At 38.3% G+C, this 22,556-nt stretch overlaps 1 protein-coding gene across 1 annotated transcript; it reads right to left on the bottom strand.

The window, feature by feature from the left end:
* Positions 1 to 3,914: 3,914 nt before the first annotated feature.
* LOC114569330 (uncharacterized) lies at positions 3,915 to 15,082 on the bottom strand. Its single transcript, XM_028599154.1, has 10 exons — positions 15,021 to 15,082; positions 14,626 to 14,932; positions 13,599 to 13,738; positions 12,189 to 12,432; positions 10,922 to 10,962; positions 9,532 to 9,750; positions 6,186 to 6,509; positions 5,690 to 6,022; positions 4,972 to 5,117; positions 3,915 to 4,018 (listed from the first exon to the last, which is right to left on the bottom strand). The coding sequence occupies exons 1-10, from the start codon at positions 15,067 to 15,069 to the stop codon at positions 4,004 to 4,006; spliced, it is 1,818 nt and encodes a 605-aa protein (XP_028454955.1). The 5' UTR covers positions 15,070 to 15,082; the 3' UTR covers positions 3,915 to 4,003.
* Between the last annotated feature and the right edge of the window lie 7,474 nt (positions 15,083 to 22,556).

Below are 22,556 nucleotides of genomic sequence, written 5' to 3'. Positions count from 1 at the left end.
TAGTAGATGCTAGTACTGTGGATACTCGCAACCCACTCCAGTCCTTTTCCAGGAGCCTGTCTGATCCAGGCCATAAAGTAGCTACTAAATGGCAATCCAAATGTTGTACAGGTCAATCTGTGAGATTCTCCAGGTCTTTTAACCACTGGTTCAGATTCTCTCAGAGTCTGACCATCAACACATGTCAAATGAATAAATTAATCAGTTGCTTTTTTATTTTGGTAATGTTTTAAAGACAACTTCAAATTAAGATCAGTGAAAATCTTCACCTGCCCAGCAGAGAGTTAAAAGCAGCAGTCCTGTCCTATAGTCCATCATGTTAAACTGTGTGTCCACTGTTCTCTGTCCTCCTCTCTGCACTCAGATAAGTAGAGGTGGAAGATATCTGAGTTTTGCATTGACTCCTCCTTATTTGGCTTTCTCCTAACTGTATTTTGTGTTTGCACAAATCATCTCACCATATATCTTATCATTTTGATTTTGTTTCACATTTTTAACCAGATGTTACCTAATCCTTTATTTTTATTTATTTTTACTTTAAGTCACTTTGTAACATTTGAATATGTTTATTTGAGGATTCATTCATACCATACTGTAACTAAATCACCATTTAAAAAAATCTAAAGACTGTTTCATCCTTTAGTGTAACAGTGAGCTGGTGTTGAAACCATTAGTGGTCTGAGGGCTCCTCCTCTGGTGGCTTCATGTTACAAGTGTTCAGGCTCTGAGGGGTTTTTGTTCAGGTCTACTGATGAGTCACTGGGAGAGTCTTAATTTGATACTGAACTTGTTCTTCAGTGAATCTTTGTAGTTTGGTGGATGCAACACCACCATGTACAATCACTCCAGTCCTTTCCCTGCATGCTGTCTGATCCAAGCTGTGTAGTAGCTGCTACCTGCATTTATTTTTTTGTATTTGCTGCAAACATAAATACATTGACAGCAGCCAGAATCATGTTTAATAATAATATATTTTGCAGCATTTAATAAAAGACTTGTAATGGTTTCAGTGTTTGCAGATGTTTAAAGAAACAGACATACAGAGAAACTTGGAGCCTTTTAGAGGAAAACAGCTGCTCAGGAACTGAAACGTGTCAAAATGCAAAAAACTAAATCCTTTAACAAAGATGAAAACTATTGTAGTTCATCCATTTACAAGTTACTCTTCTGTAATATACAACATATTTTACCTTCATATGTGTGTGGTTATGTCAGAAATAAAATCATATATCAAATATCATGCAGCATGATTTTTACTTGTTTTTATTCAGAATTCTTAAAAGCCAGTCATACAACAATCATACTCAAATGTCTGTGTTGTCTCATTTTGAATGACTTGACCTGAGGACATCAGTCATGTGAGACAGTGCAGAGTTTATCAGCCCAGGGAGGATGAGGAAAGACAATAAATGTTTCTTACTGCAGGAGTTGAAGTAGTTTACTTTAAGCAACCAGATCGTTTTGGCAATTTCACCAACAAGTGATCTTTATTGTGTTTTTGTGTTGTTAATGTTGAGTAATAATATTTCTCAGGAAAGCAGGACGTAATATAATATAGAGACAAAGGGTAATTTATCATTCTAAAAATTATACATAATGTGAAATTTAGGGGAAAAAAACTATAACAATAATAAAATATATAATATACATATTACATTCATATAGCATTTTCATTATTTGGCTTCATCAGCACAGTAAGAATACTGTAGGATTTTTTTTACAGCTGTTCAAACAGCTGAATCTTCAGACTTCAGACTGTTCATCTGCAGATACAGCTGCTCTCTGCTGTTGTCTCTGGAGATGGTAAACCGGCCTTGGACTGACTGAGAGTAGTAGATGCTACTGTGGATAATCGCAAGCCACTCCAGTCCTTTTCCAGGAGCCTGTCTGATCCAGGCCATAAAGTAGCTACTGAATATAAACCCAGAGGCTGTGCAGGTCAATCTGTGGGATTCTCCAGCTCCTTCTGCTGTGTGCTGCCATGTTCTAGATCCAGAAGAACACCAATTTGAAACTATATGTGAAATAACAACTGTGCACTATACAGCTAAACAAAATAGGTACACAAATATATTTGAACTGTATCTGGTATTTCTGTACTCTGCATGTCTTGCATTTGCTGTTATATTGTTTGATGAGCTTATGAAATTCTGTGTATTTGATATCTCTGCTGTATGCACGTTAGCAGCTTCGCGCCTGGACACGTGCTGATATGCAAAGGTTCAAAGAAAGATGGGCCTCTTGTTTCGAGGAACTTTATTTGTAGCTCTGACGGTTTCCACAAGTTTCACTACCACAGGTGTGGTCCCAAACTTGCAGAGAGAGGGGGAAGTGACTCGCCAAAGATTATATGTTTAGAAACTGAAAAACCTACAGAGCTTAACTGCCAGAAGTTTCCATTACGTTGACTTGACGCGTTATTATTTTAGATGTTCATAGATCCCTGTGTTGTGACTCTTAATGACAACAAATTCCTCAAAAAGCTTCCATGTTTATCACAAGCACATCACAATCACTCATATTCATTTTCCCTTTAATTTAATAATGTGGCTGTCCAAATTTGATTTATTGTAATATTATATTTATTGAAAATTAAAGATGAAAGCAATTATGATCAACAAAATGACCAAACATAAAAAGTGAAGATTTATAGTCAAACTATGAAATGCAAAGCCACGTACAGAATGTCTATTTCTACAACATTTTAAGGACACTAAAAGTTTTCAAAAAAAGTAATAAAATAACTTCCTAATCATAATGAAACAACAGTACCCAATGCTGGAACATGTATTCATGCAACACGTTCTAATGAACGGGTTCGTAGGATATCAAATGTATGCAAAAATGAATGCACACCATGACATCCTATGAAATTAGGTGAGATGCCGGCTACAGAGCTCTGTGAGCTGTTGCTTGTATCAGTGGCTGCTGCTAGTTGAGTTTACAAATTTAGACATATATAATAGAGGACGTACCATCTGTGACGTCACCCATTACTTTATGGACTGCCGTTTTGAAGCCTCGAGTGTGGAGACACAAGAGAGGGTAAGCGGGGAAGGATGACGCGGCCAATCCAGTGTTTTTTATTGTTGTAAGGGCGCTAAGCTAAACGCTAAAGAGGGAAAGTTGCTGATTTCCAACCCTTCTGAAATGAGTCATCCAGTGGAGATTTACCAGCAGGTAAACACGGACCTCTGGGTAGGCAACTGCCGCCATCCATCTGCATGTAAGACAGTACAGAAAACTGGCAAACTTTCCCTTAAGTTACTCCCTTAAGTAGATAGAATGCAGGTTTAACACACTTCTGCATTGGCTTCATTTTTTTAGGCCTAGACAGTTTGTCCATTATTATTATTATACAATCTATAGTTTAGCTGACAAAAGGTTACTCGGAGCCGGCTACAGGGCACACAAGATGATGGTCTTTTAAGGGGCCGTGGCAGTTAAGTTTAGCCAACAACAAGTGAGTTTAATGTGGCATCCACAGTTAAGGTTGGACACCAAAACCACTTGTTAGATTTAGGAAAAATATTGTGGTTTGGATTAAAACACTACTGAGGAATGAACATGTGATTCCTGGGTGAAAGTCTTTTGTTTTCCCCTGGAAGTGAACTCCTCTCCCTGACATGAAAGCACTGTGTTTTATGAGCCACCCATCCACCGGTTCCACAGCGCTCTTATACAGCAGCAGTCAATGTGGTGCATACAGCAAAACGTACGTGGAATACATTACACTGCGTTACTTTTCGTAGCTGTACGAATGGTTCATGAGCCTGATTCATACACAGTAAATGATTAAGAATTGCAATTGTATTTATTATTTTTTCTAAAGGTTACAGAGAAATCCATTTTCAATGACTTAATCATTATATATGACGACCATTATTTTATTTGGCAAATATACGGTAATTAACGATTATGTACATGGTTTTAAAAATTAGATAAAAAAGACAAAAAACAAATGAAGACCTGTCGTCATCATGCTTTGCATCCATCTCATCCTTTATGTTCTCTTCATCTGAAAAAACAAACACACAAACAATTAAAGAATATGTATTCACTGCTCAAATACAGATAAATAGTGGTAAGGTTTGATTGATCACTTCAATCTGGAGTTTAACCCAGCCTGAGAATTAACACTCATGTCTCTGTGTCTTCAATACTTCAATAATAATAGATAGTTGGCCAGCAGATTTGGCTACAGTATATAAACTATTGGACAACATCATTGGTTCTAAATAAAAAAGATTTAAGAACTTTAACAGTAGCATAACAAAGTTTATCCTCAGACCGGTCCCAGTACATAACTATGTACTTAAACTTACTTAAAGGTGGCATTTCTGTTTAATTTAATAAATCGCTAATATACTAGTATGGTTATTGCCGCATATAAAACCACAGAAACCAGAATCAGTCAACCCTGAGCTCATTGGCCATGCCTATTCTCTCCAATAAACTCTAAAAGGGATGCAGTTTATACAGTGTAATTGTGTCCATTAAAATCAACACAATAAACTTTTAATATTACAGGTTTGTTATAGTCAGAGCAATTCACCAGCCAAAAAGAATAATTTGGTGTCAATTAACGTTTCAGAAATTGCCTATAATCAATTACATATTTTATTTTTTATTTTCGTCTCTTAAGTCTTATTTTATTTTGCTAAATGGATGCAATCATTTTTATTACAGGGGAATCCCATATTATACTGATAATATCCAGGCAATTTAGAGTCTTTTCTTCTCTTGCACATATTGTTTGTGATGATGGAAATTAGCTACCGCAACCACAGAAAAACTGTTCAAAGATGAGTAGGTCAAAAATATCCTTTCCTTTATGTGCTTGAGTTTTATTTACATGACTGGGCTTTAACTTGTAAAGTACTTGGTCGAACTGTAATGTATAAATCCTGTATTGCATTCAGTCTTTAGTCTTTAGTACAAGTAAGAGTAAGAGGAAGCCTGCATGTTTACCTTGACCAGGCTGAATATCATGCTATAGAGAAGAGAGGATATGAAGAGGATTATGAAGGAGAAGGCTGTGGACCAAAGGCTGCTGTACTCTTCCTCCTCAAAGGCATCATCATCTGTGCAGCTCAGAGCAAAACTCAGTTTTGAATCTGGAGTAAAGGAAGGCATAGGCAGTTAGGTGTGCCTGTGTGTGTGTGTGTGTGTGTGTGTGTGTGTGTGTGTGTGTGTGTGTGTGTGTGTGTGTGTGTGTGTGTGTGTGTGTGTGTGTGTGTGTGTGTGTGTGAGAGAGAGAGGTTTTTAATAAGATAGCACATAAGATATTTTTCTCTCTTAAATTGTGCTCAGGAACTGAAATCAAGCATTATTCACTTTGATCACATATAAAGTGTGGATCCTAATCCAGTGGAGCAGTGTAGTATTATACAGTACTACTGTAAGATATCATTGAAAACTACTCATACATAGATTGTTTAAAATATTGAAGTCATTTATAAACGTGTAACAAAAGTGTCTCCATGCAACATTTATTTGAAAGTCAGCACACTTCTCAAGCTGTTAGACAATGTGACGTAGACAGATTGAAACACAGTATGATAAACAATAGTAAATGGACCGTTTTACAATCACAAAGACAGGTTCTCATGACAGAGAGTACACACAGAGACAGAACAACACATTAGCACAAACTGCCACATTTAAAGCTGAATCTACTATTTCTTACATTCAATGGAGTTACTCATGGCATTAGACACATCTCTGGATTTAATAGACTGTTCACCTCTACCAGGCCATACATTGCAGGTGAACATGGTGAAGTTGTTCCACTTGTCTTTGGTGGTGGTGTAAATACTTGCAACTGAGTATCTTTGTTGGGTTTTCATTGGGGGGAAGTTAATGCCATCAGTATAGCTGGATTGTTTATTTCCAGTATGTTCTGACCAGGCGATGTAGTAATCCTGCTGCACCGGATTGGAAACCAGACACACCAGAGTGACCTCATCGATGATGTCCTCATCAGGGAGGATGTGGACTGTTACTTTTGGCTCGCTCCCATCTGAAAGAGATACTCTGTTTAACAAGGATGTTCATATTTAGGCTTTTACATTTGCTATACATCGATTATAACATGTTTGTGTCTGTGTAAATTGGCTGCCTCCCCAGACTTACAGGTCACTGTTCTACTAATCTGTCTCCATCAAAGACACTCAGTAACATACCTCCTTTGTGGAAAGTCAGATCTTGACTAGCTTGTATCACATTGTCTTTCATGGCAGAACAGCCCACTTTGTTGGCTTTGTACCACTCAGTGAGGGTAAGAGTCATTGTGCTGACTCTGCTGCTTCCCGTCTGTGTTGTTTGGATGTTGTTGGTGACAGGGGATCCATCGATTTTCCAAGTGATTTCAACTTGATTTACATTAACATTCTGGTCCTGTCCAGTAATGATACACTTCAACTTTGCCTGGTTGTTGCTAAAGATTTCTTTGGGACTTGGTTGGTTCAGTTCCATTTTGACAGATCCATTTCGAGGCAATGGGTCCTCTGTGGGTGTGGAACAGATTCAAGATTTACTTTATTGTCATTGTCATGTGTACTTCCATACATACAAAAAATAAATATTGTTCCCCAGTTAGTGTCAGTATAAAACAAGTAAATAAAAACACATAAAATACGATCTAAAGCATATAGAGCATATAGACTTATAAGAAGAGCTTGGGCACAGAATATTAAAGTGCAGTGGAGAGTAGCAGCTTATGTAGAATAGCAGCACAGTAAGCAATGCAGTCATGTGTTTAGTCAAACAAAGTGCAGTTCATTCAGTGGGAGTGGGCACAGTCCATTTAAAATCCTAACAGCCTGTGGAAAGTAGCTGTTCAGCAATCTGCTGATTCTGGAGTGGAGGCTCCTGTATCTTTTCCCAACATTTCATGGCTATGGGTGTAAGAGCCATGGCACGGACGTCATTTATCCAGTTCGGATTTGGCTTTTTAGGCACAGGAATGATGGTGGCGCTTTTAAGGCAGGTGGGCACCACACCTTGTTAAAGATATCTGCAAAGATATCTTTGAGCTGCTCAGCACACCCCTTCCCCACACGCCCAGGGATGTTGTCAGGCCCAGCAGCCTTGCGTGGGTTGACGCTGTCAACATACTTTTTTTATCTGGGCAGCTGTCACCTGGGGTACCTGCTCGTTGGCAGATGATGAGGGTACCTGTGCCTTGTTGCTGTTCACATCAAAGCGTCAGTCTGTAATTATTCATTTTAGAATTTTGAATCTAAAATACCAGACACATGAGAAACAGACATTATTATTGAACATTTTCATTTAAAAAAACAAGATTAATAAGATGATGAAGGTGGACCCATAGACATAAGAGAGTCATGATGATAAGTATAAAAAATCACAAAATTGTTGCCTCCAGGGTGAGTCACAGAACAATGATTAAGGTCTCCTTGAATCCCATTCAGATTTTGATACAGTGAGCGAACTGGCTCTTGTATATTTGTTGTTTTTCTCAGTTGGAGGATATTGTATAGCTGCAGTCAGGCTTTTCCCACTGGCATTGGTCCACTGGAAAGTAAGACTCTTTGGGTAGAAGTCTTGTGCAAGACAGCCAACAGTGATTCTATCTGCAGCCCCAGGTTTGCACTGAACCAAAGTGAACAGAGTTGTAGTTTCTGTGAAACAGTGTTAAAACATGTAAATACCAATAAAATAAATATATTGCACAATATTGCATGATAAAACTGAGGACAAGAACATCTGCCTAAAAAAATTATTTCAATGATTAAATGTTTTAATAAACTTTTAATCATTCTAATCAATCTTTTTTTTTTTTTTTGACAAACTGGCTGGATCGGAGCTTATACAATGGCACTAATGTTTAATACCACACTGTTTTGTGAAATGTAATGTATCAATTTAAAGCATTTTTGCCATGGCTGGTATACTCTTTGGGTGGAAGGTGTGTGCAACACAATCAACAGTTAATTGTTTTGCACAGAACCAAAGGGAACCGTTTTAAAATCTTTCAAATAGGAGATTTTTTAAGTTTAAAATCCTATGAATACAAATGTGCATACATTATCACAGATAATCAATTGTTAATCTAAAAGCCAATGATTGGTTGAATTGTTAAACCACATAATTGAAATAGAGACCCAAAGCTAAATCAATAAATATTAAACAAATCATGATACAAATAACTTTAACTGGTGATAAAACTATGAAATTTTAAAGTAACTCAATACATTTTTAAAACTCAGGTCTTATATTAAATATGTTTTTGTTGTTATCGTTATAACTACCACCTGCGACTGCAAAATCAGCATTATTGTGAATATTAAAATGGTGCTCATTGTTGGAGAATTTGAGCATTTCCCAAACTGGAACCTAAGTTGTTCTTTACCATTGTGTCTGGTTTATGTTAATCTTTATCTTTATATCTTTATATTTAATAGTGACTTATAAAGAAATAAATAATTGTGTTCAGACAGACGAGCTGAGTGTGTTAATACAATGGCATATACGAACATATAAAATAAAAACCACTACACTTTTTTGGAATCAAGACCTTTAAAATAGTAAAATTATTAACATAAAATATGATTTTTGATGAGCATTATTTGCTCCTTTTGGTTTAACCCTAAATCTGAAAACCTAGAAAAGTTGTCTGGAAGAATTAAAAATCACTCGATGAAAAAGAATTCCTCTAAAACTAAAAGAGATTACTAACATTTGAACCTACGATGCAAATGATGCATACGGTCTTCTAAAAGTCAGTCATCGCTTTGGTGTTTCAAATAAACTATAAATAGATACTACATACTATGTAATAGTAGGTACTTAAATATATATTTGTTCAGTTGTTTAATTGAAACACATACTGACCCAGAAATTAAATGCATAAATAAAATATTTTCGCCTATGTTCAGATTTACGGTAACTCTTTCTCTAAGATATTTAGGTACGGTATGGTGATTAATATCCACGGTAATACAACATGTATTGAATAATAATGTGAATAAAAAGATGCAAACATTCATCAACACCAATTACAATCCAGCTGAATCAATTACAAGATTAACTCAAACCACCATCTGCATTAAGAAGTTTTTCAAATGTTTTCTAAGAAACAGCTGCGTTAAAAACATCTGTCTGCTCTGTTTTCTAGTGTGTCCAACATCAATATAAACCTTAATATAGGACTATAAGTTAAACTTCTCTAACACCAATAATGACATTACAAAGTAAAAAAAAAACCACATTGTTTAAAATGTGACTTACCTGTTACTGTGACTTCAGTCCCACGGCCCCAGTAGTCATCACAGTGCTGCATCTCCACTCATTGCTGGAACAAAAACCTGACATACCAAAGATAATGTGTGAAAACCTCATAATGTGACTAAAGAACACATACATTCTGATCAGCATTATCCCCTGATGTCATCCTGGAGCATGTGGTTTGTGCTGATTCTTAATCAGTTCTTAAAGTTAAGATTTACTCTGACTTTTGTGTGTACAAAAGCGGTCTTCGACTGTTCATCTGCAGATAGAGTTTACTGCTGGAGTCATCTCTGGAGATGGTGAATCTCCCCTGAAGATAAAAACTAGATGTGCTTATATAAGCGATCCACTCCAGTCCTTTTCCAGGAGCCTGTCTGACCCAGGCCATATAGTAGCTGCTGAATGTGAATCCTGATGTTGTACAGGTCAATCTGTGGGATTCTCCAGGTCTTTCAATCGCTGGTTCAGATTTTGTCAGAGTTTGACCATCAACACCTGTCAAGAGGATAAAAAGCATCAAGTGAAATAAGCTGATGATACAAATAAAAGCTATGTTTAATTAAGATCAGTGAAAATCTTCTCCTGCCCAGCAGATAGTTAAAAGCAGCAGTCCTGTCCTATAGTCCATCATGTTAAACTGTGTGTCCACTGTTCTCCGTCCTCCTCTCTGCACTCAGATAAGTAGAGGTGGAAGATATCTGAGTTTTGCATTAACTCCTCCTTTTTGATTGAAAAGTGTCCTGTGTTCAATCTCTCCTCAAAACATATTTTCATGATCAGTGGGTCTTTAACGACAGTATCGCTTCAATGTACATATTTAATCAGTGGTTTTGTCACTAGCAACAACACGTTGCTAAGCTTTGTTCCAGTAAGTTATGCACCTTAATAATGTAAATATCAGGGGAATACTCCAGAAGTGACGTAGGAATTACCGCTCCGCGTCTGTGAAAGATTGCAGCATGTTGTATATGACAATTTCTACAATTTCTTTCCTATCCGTAGAGCGGTAATTACTATATCACTTCCGGAGTCTTCAGCAGATTTTTTAAAACGTTATTACGGTGCATAACTTACTGGAACAAAAATTATACATATGTACATTGAAGCAATACTGGTGTTAAAGACCCACTGATCGCTGTCCAATTCTCTAATATGAATGCCCTCATTGCATTGTGGGATATCGGCTTTGAATGCGTCCAGCTTGGCTCATATCATAGCCTACTGTTCTGTCTTATCTGTAATATTTCACCGGTAATAAGACCGAAATAATATTATTAAAGGGGTGATAGAATGATTAAATAGGGTATTTCACACTGTTCCTTAAGGTCTCCTAATATGGTATATTCATGAATATTTAGATGAGCTGCGCGCTGATTGGCTGAGCAAACAACATATATACACACACACACACACACACACGGAGCTACACACACACACACACACACACACACACACACGAGCTACACACACACAGAGCTACACACAAACACGCACACACAAACACACACACACAGAGCTACACACACGGAGCTACATACACACACACACACAGAGCTACACACACACACACAGACACGGAGCTACATAAACTGACACACACACACACACACACACACACACACACACACACGGAGCTACACACACAGACACACACACATACACACACTCTGTGACATGCCCATGGTGCAAGCCGTGGCTGCAGTGCGCCTAAAACAGCAGAGACAAAATTCAAAGTTTCGACACTTTCATTACAACTAGTGTTGTTGCACTTTCATTACAACTAGTGTTGTTGCACTTTCATTACAACTAGTGTTGTTTAACGTTACCCTTGGGACATAGAAAAACCCTCCACCAAAGACTCACAACTCACCCTGTAGCTAGTCAGCGTTGGGAAAATTTAGCGGAGAGTGAATCCCTGCAGACACGTCCTCTGCGGCGCTGCGTTAGATCCAATCTCCCGCTCCATTGTCCGATATACTCGTTCTAAACACTTTTCTCTGGGCCAGTATTCCATTGTACAGCCTGGAACAATGCATTTACGACCTTGGTTCATTTCCAATATCCTTGAAAAACTTCCAAAATTTCTTCTTTCTAAAGTACACAGCGCAGCTCTTGTGTGAGATCCTGACAGAGCTCCAGCTCATATAACGGGTCTGTGAAGGGAGAGAGGCCGACCGGGAAGGCATCAAACCCGGCCGGCAGCCAAATTTGCTAAATTTGCAATTAGCCATCAATTTTCGTAAAACGGCCCATATTTGAGCTCTACATAGTTGATTTCTCGCATAAAAAAGTCTCAGAAGTGAATTTATTGATGGAATAGCAGACAAACAACAACAAACAATTTCTGAGATCTGTGTGACCTAGATTCAGAAGACCAAGCTGACCTCAGGTCAGTGGTGTAGCCACAGCAAATGTTGGGGCGTGACAAAGACTAGGAGTTGAGGAGTTGACGTCAACTTTTAGCTTTGTTGAGATTCGCCCATTTTCAGCAGCAGTTTCAAATTGTGAGATTTGCAGAGGAAAGGGGTATCAGTGTGTGATGGTTGGGGTCCGGTTCATTTTCTATTTGTTATTTACGTTTCTGTTTTCCATGATGCCCTCTCAGCTGTGAGTTTCTGTGTTCTTCTCTATTTTTCTATTTTTCTGTTTTGCTTCCCTGTCAGTTTCTGTGTCTCTCTGTTTCCCCCCTCCCCCCCTCCCTCCCCTCCTGCCTGCGCCAGCCAGCTGATTGTGCACACCTGCTCGCCTTCTCACAATCACTCCTTCCGCCAGACACACCTGCCTGTCATCATCTCCAATCAAGCACAGTACTTAAACCCCGGCTCGACTCACCACCTTCGCTTGATTGTTGTTTCTACCTTCATGGTGACACAAGCTTCAAGCCTCTCGAGATCGCTAATAATCCCAGTGTTGTCTGTTTCCTCTGCCCTAACCTCTCTCTCTGTGTTCTCTCCCTGCAGTCATCCCTTTCATCCCTCTGTCTCCAGTCAGCTGGCCTCATCCTCCAGTCCCCTCCTCGCGGATCCCTGGTCCACGCTACCTCCGCTCGTCGCCTTCCCTCTCTCCGCTCCTCGGCCCTCGGCTCCCAGCGTCCTTCCTCGAGCTCCTCGCCTGTTGTCTCCCTGCTCTCCCTGAGCTCCCCCCAGTCCCAGCCTCCCCCTGCTCCTTGGTCCCAGCCTGTGCCCAATAAACCTTTTGTTTGTACTGAGTCGTGCGTTTGGGTCCGTTGTGTCACTTCCCGTAACACAATGGAATTTTGAGGTTCTATGTCCTATTTACTCTCCAAACTGTCAATTTTCAACTATGAAAACAATTTTTTTTTTTTTTTTTTTTTGTATTCTATCACCACTTTAAAATAAAGAAATGAATACCATGATAACATATAAATAAATGTTCATAGATGTAGCGTTCAATATATATATATCAATAAACAACAAAGCAATCCAGCTTCTGTGGCAATAAGACCGAAATAATAACATTAAAAGAAATGAAATGACCGTGATAAGATCTTGTTAATTAATGTTGATTAAAACAGCGGTTATTGGGCTAAAAATACCAATAATAGCAAAGCTGTATGCTTCCCATTGAAATACATTAGTTTAAAAAAATGTGTTGATATCACGAAAAAGAAAACGAGATAAACATGTTGTGTACACGAATATATAGATTAAATTACGTGAACATTTCACAAACTGGCGTGAGACTGGGTTGGATCCAGCAGCCATTAGCAGCAGCAGAGCTACAGAGAACATGGTTGCTATTGAAGGTGATCTGATGGGAGCTTCTCTTCTTCTGCTGCAACTGACAGCATGATATCAAGTCTTTATAGCAGACTGTGAGGAAGTTCACTTTACATAGAGAAGGACACTGACAGGCTATAAAAGAAGGATGGACTGTCCTGTCAAAAGTTGTCAATGCTTGGAATTGTGTTATGAACATGTATTTTGACACTGCAACTAAATAATAAGTGGATCAATAAAGTAAAAATGTTGATTCTGATTCTGAATGAAAATGTAATTATTATCTTATTATATATTAGTTAACACAAATTGAAATTTATTTGTATTAATTCTTCACAAAATTTGAGTAAGACATGTTAAACAACAGATACATACATTACATTTACACTCAGATCAACAGAATAATCAATGTCTGCTTCAACATGAAATGTTATTGAGACAGTTTCTCTGAGTGTGTTGATGATGTTGAACTGAAACTTACTCTGTGAATGAGAAAAGAAAAAAAAGTTTTGACATGTTGAGTTTTTGTACAGCGTTGCTCCTTCCTGTGTCACTGTGGCTCTCCAGCACAATAATAAACAACAAAATCTTCAGTCTTCAGACTGTTCATCTGCAGATACAGCTGCTGTCTGCTGTTGTCTCTGGAGATGGTAAACCGGCCTTGGACTGACTGAGAGTAGTAGATGTAGCCACTGCCACTGCTGATGTAAGCGATCCATTCCAGTCCTTTTCCAGCAGCGTGTCTGATCCAAGCATTATGAATATTACCACCAAACTAGAAACAAGTATGGCATCAAGCTGCCATACTTCCTCGTAACACATCCTCCTGCTGCAGGCATGATGGAGAAAGACAGCAGCAACACAATTCTGAATGACGCTTTTTATTTTCCAAAACTCCCGGACGGCTCAGTAGATAAGTCGAAAGCCATGCACGTTGTGCAAAGCTGAAATAAAATATCACCGAAGCACGTCAAGCTTGAGCTACCACCTATGAGCTATAGTACAGTTAACATTTTGTTTTTTTACTGTTTTTGTCATTTGAGACATTAGCCACCCCCCTTTTCTGTCCTGGAGAATTGTTACATTCCTTATTAGAAAAATGTAAAGGTTACAAGTGTCCTGCTGTGGCATCCGGTTTGTAGACCATTTTGGTTGTATAATCAAAGTGTTAGTGTTACATCTCAGTTAATTGCTGTGGTGTAAGGATAGGGATTGTTAGTTTTTTAGTTAGGTACTTGGAGGAATTGTGCAATAATGACAGATTCACATATTTTTCTTTTGTTTACAGTAAATAAATAATAAACAAATACAAATCTTAAAGTCAAGTTCATAAAGTAACTTTCTTTGCATTCATTTGATTCCCAATCAAGATACACTTGTAAGAATTGCTTTCCATTGTTAATGTGTACTTAAAAACTGTTCTGAAATGAACAATAATAGAATTTTAATCATGTGATTAATCGTGATTAACTATAGAAATTCAGCAATTAATCGCGATTAAGAAATAATCGTTTGACAGCCCTAATAAAATGTTTAAATATATAAATTTTATGAAAAATATTTCAAACTACCAGCCTGAAAGAATGAGTACTGTAGGATTTTGTACAGCTGCTCAACCAACTCCAGTCACTGTGGGTCTCGAGCACAATAATAAACAGCAGAATCTTCAGTCTTCAGACTGTTCATCTGCAGATACAGCTGCTCTCTGCTGTTGTCTCTGGAGACGGTAAACCGGCCTTGAACTGACTGAGAGTAGTATTTGCTACTAACACCAGCATCAGTAGCAACCCACTCCAGTCCTTTTCCAGGAGCCTGTCTGATCCAGGCCATATTGTAGCTACTGAATGACAATCCAGATGTTGTACAGGTCAATCTGTGGGATTCTCCAGGTCTTTTAATCGCTGGTTCAGATTCTGTCAGAGTCTGACCATCAACACCTGTCAAGAAGATAAAAAACATCAAGTGAAATTATCTGATGACACCAAATAAAAGCTATGTTAAATCAAGATCAGTGAAAATCTTCACCTGCCCAGCAGAGAGTTAAAAGCAGCAGTCCTGTGCTATAGTCCATCATGTTAAACTGTGTGTCCACTGTTCTCTGTCCTCCTCTCTGCACTCAGATAAGTAGAGGAGGAAGATATCTGAGTTTTGCATTAACTCCTCCTTTTTTGGCTTTCTCTTAACTCTATTTTGTGTTTTCACAAATCATCTCACCGTATCTTTTGACTTTGTTTCACATTTTGAACCTGATGTTACCTAATCCTTTATTTCAATCAGGAGAGACTCCGTTGCAGATATGCAAGCATTTATTACTAAGATATAACCACGTAGGTACAAACAATTATTTGGAGATTAGTCTCCATTGTAAAGGGGTATCTATACAAATCTAATGTGTAGGAAAACCAAACACATCCCCCAATGGAAACTAGACACTGGTGGTGGTGAGAAGAATCCAAAGACGGAACACGAGCCGCCAGCCGGGAGAAGACCGAGACACCCTCGAAAAGGCCCGGAGGTGGAAGGGGAGGAGGCGGGTCGCACTAGTCTGAAAACACAACTGACAGAAGCAGGAGAGAGAGAACAGATTTAAAACAAGGTAGACTGCTGTGATTGGTTAGAACATAAGTGCCCGATTCCAATTGGTATACGAACCGAAACACCCACTGCCCAGCTGATCAGTTAAAGAGAAGAGAGACAACGTAATAGGAGTCTTCCTGACTGAATTTACGCTGAGCTACATTTTTACTTTAAGTCACTTTGTAACATTTCAATGTGTTTATTTACTCTGACTTTTGTCCAATGCAAAGTACAAATAATGGAATAATGTTACTGTTCATAAATAAAAGTTATTAATAATATTTTCATTCAAAGAATTGCTTTCAGTTCATGTAGTAGGTAAATCACCTTGTCAGCTTGCGATAGGTAAACAACATCTCATGTCTCCTAAAGTTATTTTTGATCAAATTGCTGTTTTTCATGTGAATAAAGCTTATGTACAATATTATTAGACCATACATCGATTTTTAAACTACTAAAATTCAGAGCAAAAAATTCAACTTTTGAAAAAAATTCAGCTTTATTTCTACATAATCACTTAAATAAGGTAAATTAATGGTAAACGATTTCTAAAAGTGTAATTCAGTCTGTCTTGTGGGAGAACAGACAATGATGTATCAGTGATTGAAACCTCCAAGTATTTAAACTAGGGCTGTCAAAATGAATGCCATAATAAAGAGTTAACGCAAATGTTTTTAACACCACTAGTTGTTTTTGATGTAGGATTAATGCATGCATGTTTTGTGATTTGGGCCTCGGGACGATCTTTAGTTTTGGGAAACCAGGAAGTGATGTACAGTAATGTTGTGGGTGGCTAGCAGAAACAAGCCTTGAGCAGAAATTAATAAAGAAAAGAGTTTTGAATGGCAAGTTCAGTTTCAAAGCCCTTCCAGATGGTTCTCTTGACAAGACTAGGGGTAGTGGTGGAATTGTGGAAATTGGTTCTCTGACAAACACATTTTAGATTGTTGACGAAAAGAAATAACGATGTTATGAAAGAGAAACTATCTTTTTGAGGATTCAGTCATACTGTACTGTAGATAAATCACCATTTAAAAAAAATCTAAAGACTGTTTCTCTCTTTACTGTAACAGTGAGCTGGTGTTGAAACCATTAGTGGTCTGAGGGCTCCTCCTCTGGTGGCTTCATGTTACAAGTGTTCAGGCTCTGAGGGGTTTTTGTTCAGGTCTACTGATGAGTCACTGGGAGAGTCTTAATTCGATACTGAACTTGTTCTTCAGTGAATCTTTGTAGTTTGGTGGATGCAACACCACCATGTACAATCACTCCAGTCCTTTCCCTGCATGCTGTCTGATCCAAGCTGTGTAGTAGCTGCTACCTGCATTTCTTTTTTTCTATTTGCTGCAAACATAAATACATTGACAGCAGCCAGAATTATGTGAATAGTAATATATTTTGCAGCTTTTAATAAAAGACTTGTAATGGTTTCAGTGTTTGCAGATGTTTAAAGAAACAGACATACAGAGAAAGTTGGAGCCTTTTAGAGGAAAACAGCTGCTCAGGAACTGAAACGTGACAAAATGCAAAAAACTAAATCCTTAGATCAATAGATGAAAACTATTGTAGTTCATCCATTTACAAGTTACTCTTCTGTAATACACAACATATTTTACCTTCATATGTGTGTAGTTATGTCAGAAATAAAATCATATATCAAATATCATGCAGCATGATTTTTACTTGTTTTTATTCAGAGTTCTTAAAAGCCAGTCATACAACAATCATACTCAAATGTCTGTGTTGTCTCATTTTGAATGACTTGACCTGAGGACATTAGTCATGTGAGACAGTGCGGATGAGGAAAGACAAGAAATGTTTCTTACTGCAGGAGTTGAAGTAGTTTCATTTAAAGGAACACGCCGACTTATTGGGAATTTAGCTTATTCACTGTAACCCCCAGAGTAAGACAAGTCCATACATACCCTTCTCATCTCCGTGCGTGCTGTAACGCTGTCTGACGGTTCCAGCATTAGCTTAGCCCAGCACAGATCCTGCAGGTAACTGGTTCCAACTAGCCTACTGCTCCCAATTGTGACAAAAGTGACAAAATAACGCCAACATGTTCCTATTTACATGTTGTGATTTGTAGAGTCTGGCGTGTACAAAAAACAACGTAACATGAGACACAGCCATCTTCTAACAGTAAACAAACTGGGAACTATATTCTCAGACAGGCTTGCTGCGAGCATATCACTCCGCCCAAGTACTATATTCTTCCGCCTGAGAATATAGTTCCCGGTTTGTTTACAGTTAGAAGACGGCTGTGTCTCATGTTACGTTGTTTTTTGTACACGCCAGACTCTATAAATCACAACATGTAAATAGGAACATGTTGGCGTTATTTTGTCACTTATTCGGAGCAGTAGGATTACTGGAACCATTCACCTGCATGTTCTGTGCTGGCCTGATGCTGCTGGAGCCGTCAGACAGCATTACAGCACGCACGGAGATGAGAAGGGTATGTATCGACTTGTCTAACTCTGGGGGTTACGGTGAATAAGACAAATTCCCAATAAGTTGGCGTGTTCCTTTAAGCAACCAGATCGTTTTGGCAATTTCACCAACAAGTGATTTTTATTGTGTTTTTGTGTGTTTAATGTTGAGTAATAATATTTCTCAGGAAAGCAGGACGTAATATAATGAAGAGACAAAGGGTAATTTATTATCTAAAAATGATACATAATGTGCAATTTAGGGGAAATAAACTATGTAAAATATATGATATACATGATGTAGCTCAGCGCAAATTCTTTCAGGAAGACCTAACAATAATCAGTTCTCTCCCTAAAAGTGAATCAGCGCTGGAGGCTTTCACCTTTCTGATAAGCCAATCAGAATCGCCCACGGATTCCATAGGCCAATCACAGTGTCACAACACTGCTTTAAAATCTGCTTCTCTCCCTGTGCTATCAGCTGTCATTTCAGGAAAGGCGTTCATCCCTCCTCCTCTCCTTCCACCTCATGTCATAGTGGTTCTCTGGCTGTCGCTCCAGTGCCTCCTCGCTCTGGTCTTCCGGCCCTTCTCCGCCACCATTGGCGTCTGGATTCCATCGGGGGGTTACAGCATGGTTCCCTACCCCTATATGAAATGTATTAATATAATGATGGAGTTCAATCTCCAATACTCTGTACAGTTACATGCGCTTGTACATTAAACCTTTTGCATATCTGCAAACAAGTCTCTCCTGATTGAATTACATTCATATTTCATTTTCATTATTTGGCTTCATCAGCCCAGTAAGAATACTGTAGGATTTTGTACAGCTGTTCAACCAACTCCAGTCACTGTGGGTCTCGAGCACAATAATAAACAGCAGAATCTTCAGTCTTCAGACTGTTCATCTGCAGATACAGCTGCTCTCTGCTGTTGTCTCTGGAGATGGTAAACCGGCCTTGGACTGACTGAGAGTAGTAGATGCTACTGTGGATAATCGCGAGCCACTCCAGTCCTTTTCCAGGAGCCTGTCTGATCCAGTGCATCCTGTAGCTACTGAATATAAACCCAGAGGCTGTGCAGGTCAATCTGTAGGATTCTCCAGCTCCTTCTGCTGTGTGCTGCCATGTTCTAGATCCAGAAGAACACCAATATGAAACTATATGTGAAATAACAACTGTGCACTATACAGCTAAACAAAATAGGTACACAAATATATTTGAACTGTATCTGGTATTTCTGTACTTTGCATGTCTTGCATTTGCTGTTATATTGTTTGATGAGCTTATGAAATTCTGTGTATTTGATATCTCTGCTGTATGCACGTTAGCAGCTTCGCGCCTGGACACGTGCTGATATGCAAAGGTTCAAAGAAAGATGGGCCTCTTGTTTCGAGGAACTTTATTTGTAGCTCTGACGGTTTCCACAAGTTTCACTACCACAGGTGTGGTCCCAAACGGGCAGAGAGAGGGGGAAGTGACTTGCCAAAGATTAAATGTTTAGAAACTGAAAAACCTACAGAGCTTAACTGCCAGAAGTTTCCATTACGTTGACTTGACGCGTTATTATTTTAGATGTTCATAGATCCCTGTGTTGTGACTCTTAATGACAACAAATTCCTCAAAAAGCTTCCATGTTTATCACAAGCACATCACAATCACTCATATTCATTTTCCGTTTAATTTAATAATGTGGCTGTCCAAATTTGATTTATTGTATATTATATTTATTGAATTAAAGATGAAAGCAAATATAATCAACAAAATGACCAAATATAAAAAGTGAAAATTTATAGTCAAACTATGAAATGCAAAGCCACATACAGAATGTCTATTTCTACAACATTTTAAAGACACTAAAAGTTTTCAAAAAAAGTAATAAAATAACTTCCTAATCATAATGAAACAACAGTACCCAATGCTGGAACATGTATTCATGCAACACGTTCTAATGAACGGGTTCGTAGGATATTATACAAAAATGAATGCACACCATGACATCCTATGAAATTAGGTGAGACGCCGGCTACAGAGCTCTGTGAGCTGTTGCTTGTATCAGCAGCCGTTGCTAGTAGAGTTTAGCCCATAGACATATATAATAGAGGACGTACCATCTGTGACGTCACCCTTTGGTTCATGGACTGCCGTTTTGAAGCCTCGAGTGTGGAGACACAAGCTTTTGTGTTTTTTGCAACCGGATGTGACGATTTTTGACGAGAGGGTAAGCGGGGAAGGATGACGTGGCCAAGCCAGTGTTTTTTATTGTTGTAAGGGCGCTAAGCTAAACGCTAAAGAGGGAAAGTTGCTGATTTCCAACCCTTCTGAAATGAGTCATCCAGTGGAGATTTACCAGCAGGTAAACACGGGCCTCTGGGAAGGCAACTGCCGCCATCCATGTGCATGTAAGACAGTACAGAAAACTGGCAAACTTTCCCTTAAGTTACTCCCTTAAGTAGATAGAATGCAGGTTTAACGCACTTCTGCATTGGCTTCACTTTTTTAGGCCTAGACAGTTTGTCCATTATTATTATTATACAATCTATAGTTTAGCTGACAAAAGGTTACTCGAAGCCGGCTACAGGGCACGCAAGATGATGGTCCTTTAAGGGGCCGTGGCAGTTAAGTTTAGCCAACAACAAGTGAGCTTAATGTGGCATCCACAGTTAAGGTTGGGCACCAAAACCACTTGTTAGGTTTAGGAAAAAGATTGTGGTTTGGATTAAAACACTACTGAGGAATGAACATGTATTTCCTGGGTGAAAGTCTTTTGTTTTCCCCTGGAAGTGAACTCCTCTCCCTGACATGAAAGCACTGTGTTTTATGAGCCACCCATCCACCGGTTCCACAGCGCTCTTATACAGCAGCAGTCAATGTGGTGCATACAGCAAAACGTACGTGGAATACATTACACTGCGTTACTTTTCGTAGCTGTACGTTTATGTTCATGTTCATGAGCCTGATTCATACACAGTAAATGATTAAGAATTGCAATTGTATTTATTATTTTTTCTACAGGTTACAGAGAAATCCATTTTCAATGACTTAATCATTATATATGACAACCATTTTATTTGGCAAATATAAGGTAGATTATCGATTATGTACATGGTTTTAAAAATTAGATAAAAAAGACAAAAAACAAATGAAGACCTGTCGTCATCATGCTTTGCATCCATCTCATCCTTTTTGTGCTCTTCATCTGAAAAAATAAACACACAAACAATTAAAGAATATGTATTCACTGCTCAAATACAGATAAATAGTGGTAAGGTTTGATTGATCACTTCAATCTGGAGTTTAACCCAGCCTGAGAATTGACACTCATGTCTCTGTGTCTTCAATACTTCAATAATAATAGATAGTTGGCCAGCAGATTTGGCTACAGTATATAAACTATTGGACTAGATTATTGGTTCTAAACTTCAACAGTAGTATAAAAAGGTTTATCCTCATACCAGTACCGTTACCGGTACATAACTATGTACTTAAACTTACTTAAAGATGGCATTTCTGTTTAATTTAATAAATCGCTAATATACTAGTATGGTTATTGCAGCATTTAGAAACACAGAAACCAACACATTTTCTGTGTTTGGTGGGGCTCTTCATTCAGCTGATGCTCATTGTGATCAGTCACACCTGAGCTCATTGGCCATGCCTATTCTCTCCAATAAACTCTAAAAGGGATGCAGTTTTTACAGTGTAATTGTGTCCATTAAAATCAACACAATAAACTTTTAATATTACAGGTTTGTTATAGTCAGAGCAATTCACCAGCCAAAAATAATCATTTGGTGTCAATTAACTTTTCAGAAATTGGCTATAATCAATTACATATTTTATTTTTTATTCATCATCATCTCTTATGTCTTATTTTATTTTGCAAAATGGATGCAATTGTTTTTATTACAGGGGAATCCCATATTATACTGATAATATCTGGGCAATTTAGAGTCTTTTCTTCTCGTGCACATTATTGTTTGTCATGATGGAAATTAGCTACCGCAACCACAGAAAAACTGTTCAAAGATGAGTAGGTCAAACATATTCTTTCCTTTATGTGCTTGAGTTTTATTTACATGACTGGGCTTTAACTTGTAAAGTGGTCAACTGTAATGTACACATCCTGTATTACATTCAGTCTTTAGTATTTAGTACAACTGAAATGCAGAGGAAGCCTGCATGTTTACCTTGACCATGCTGAATATCATGCTATAGAGAAGAGAGGATATGAAGAGGATTATGAAGGAGAAGGCTGTGGACCAAAGGCTGCTGTACTCTTCCTCCTCAAAGGCATCATCTGTGCAGCTCAGAGCAAAACTCAGATTTGATTCTGGAGTCAAATCTAAGAAGAGGAAGGCATAGGCAGTTAGGTGTGCCTGTGTGTGTGTGTGTGTGTGTGTGTGTGTGTGTGTGTGTGTGTGTGTGTGTGTGTGTGTGTGTGAGAGAGAGAGAGAGGTTTTTAATAAGATAGCACACAAGACATTTTTCTCTCTTGAATTGTGCTCAGGAACTGAAATCAAGCATTATTCACTTTGATCACATATAAAG

Source organism: Perca flavescens, chromosome 15, assembly GCF_004354835.1.
Source record: "Perca flavescens isolate YP-PL-M2 chromosome 15, PFLA_1.0, whole genome shotgun sequence".
NCBI lineage: Eukaryota > Metazoa > Chordata > Actinopteri > Perciformes > Percidae > Perca > Perca flavescens.
Note: the sequence above shows the minus strand (reverse complement) of the source record. Positions and strands in the feature narration are given on the sequence as shown.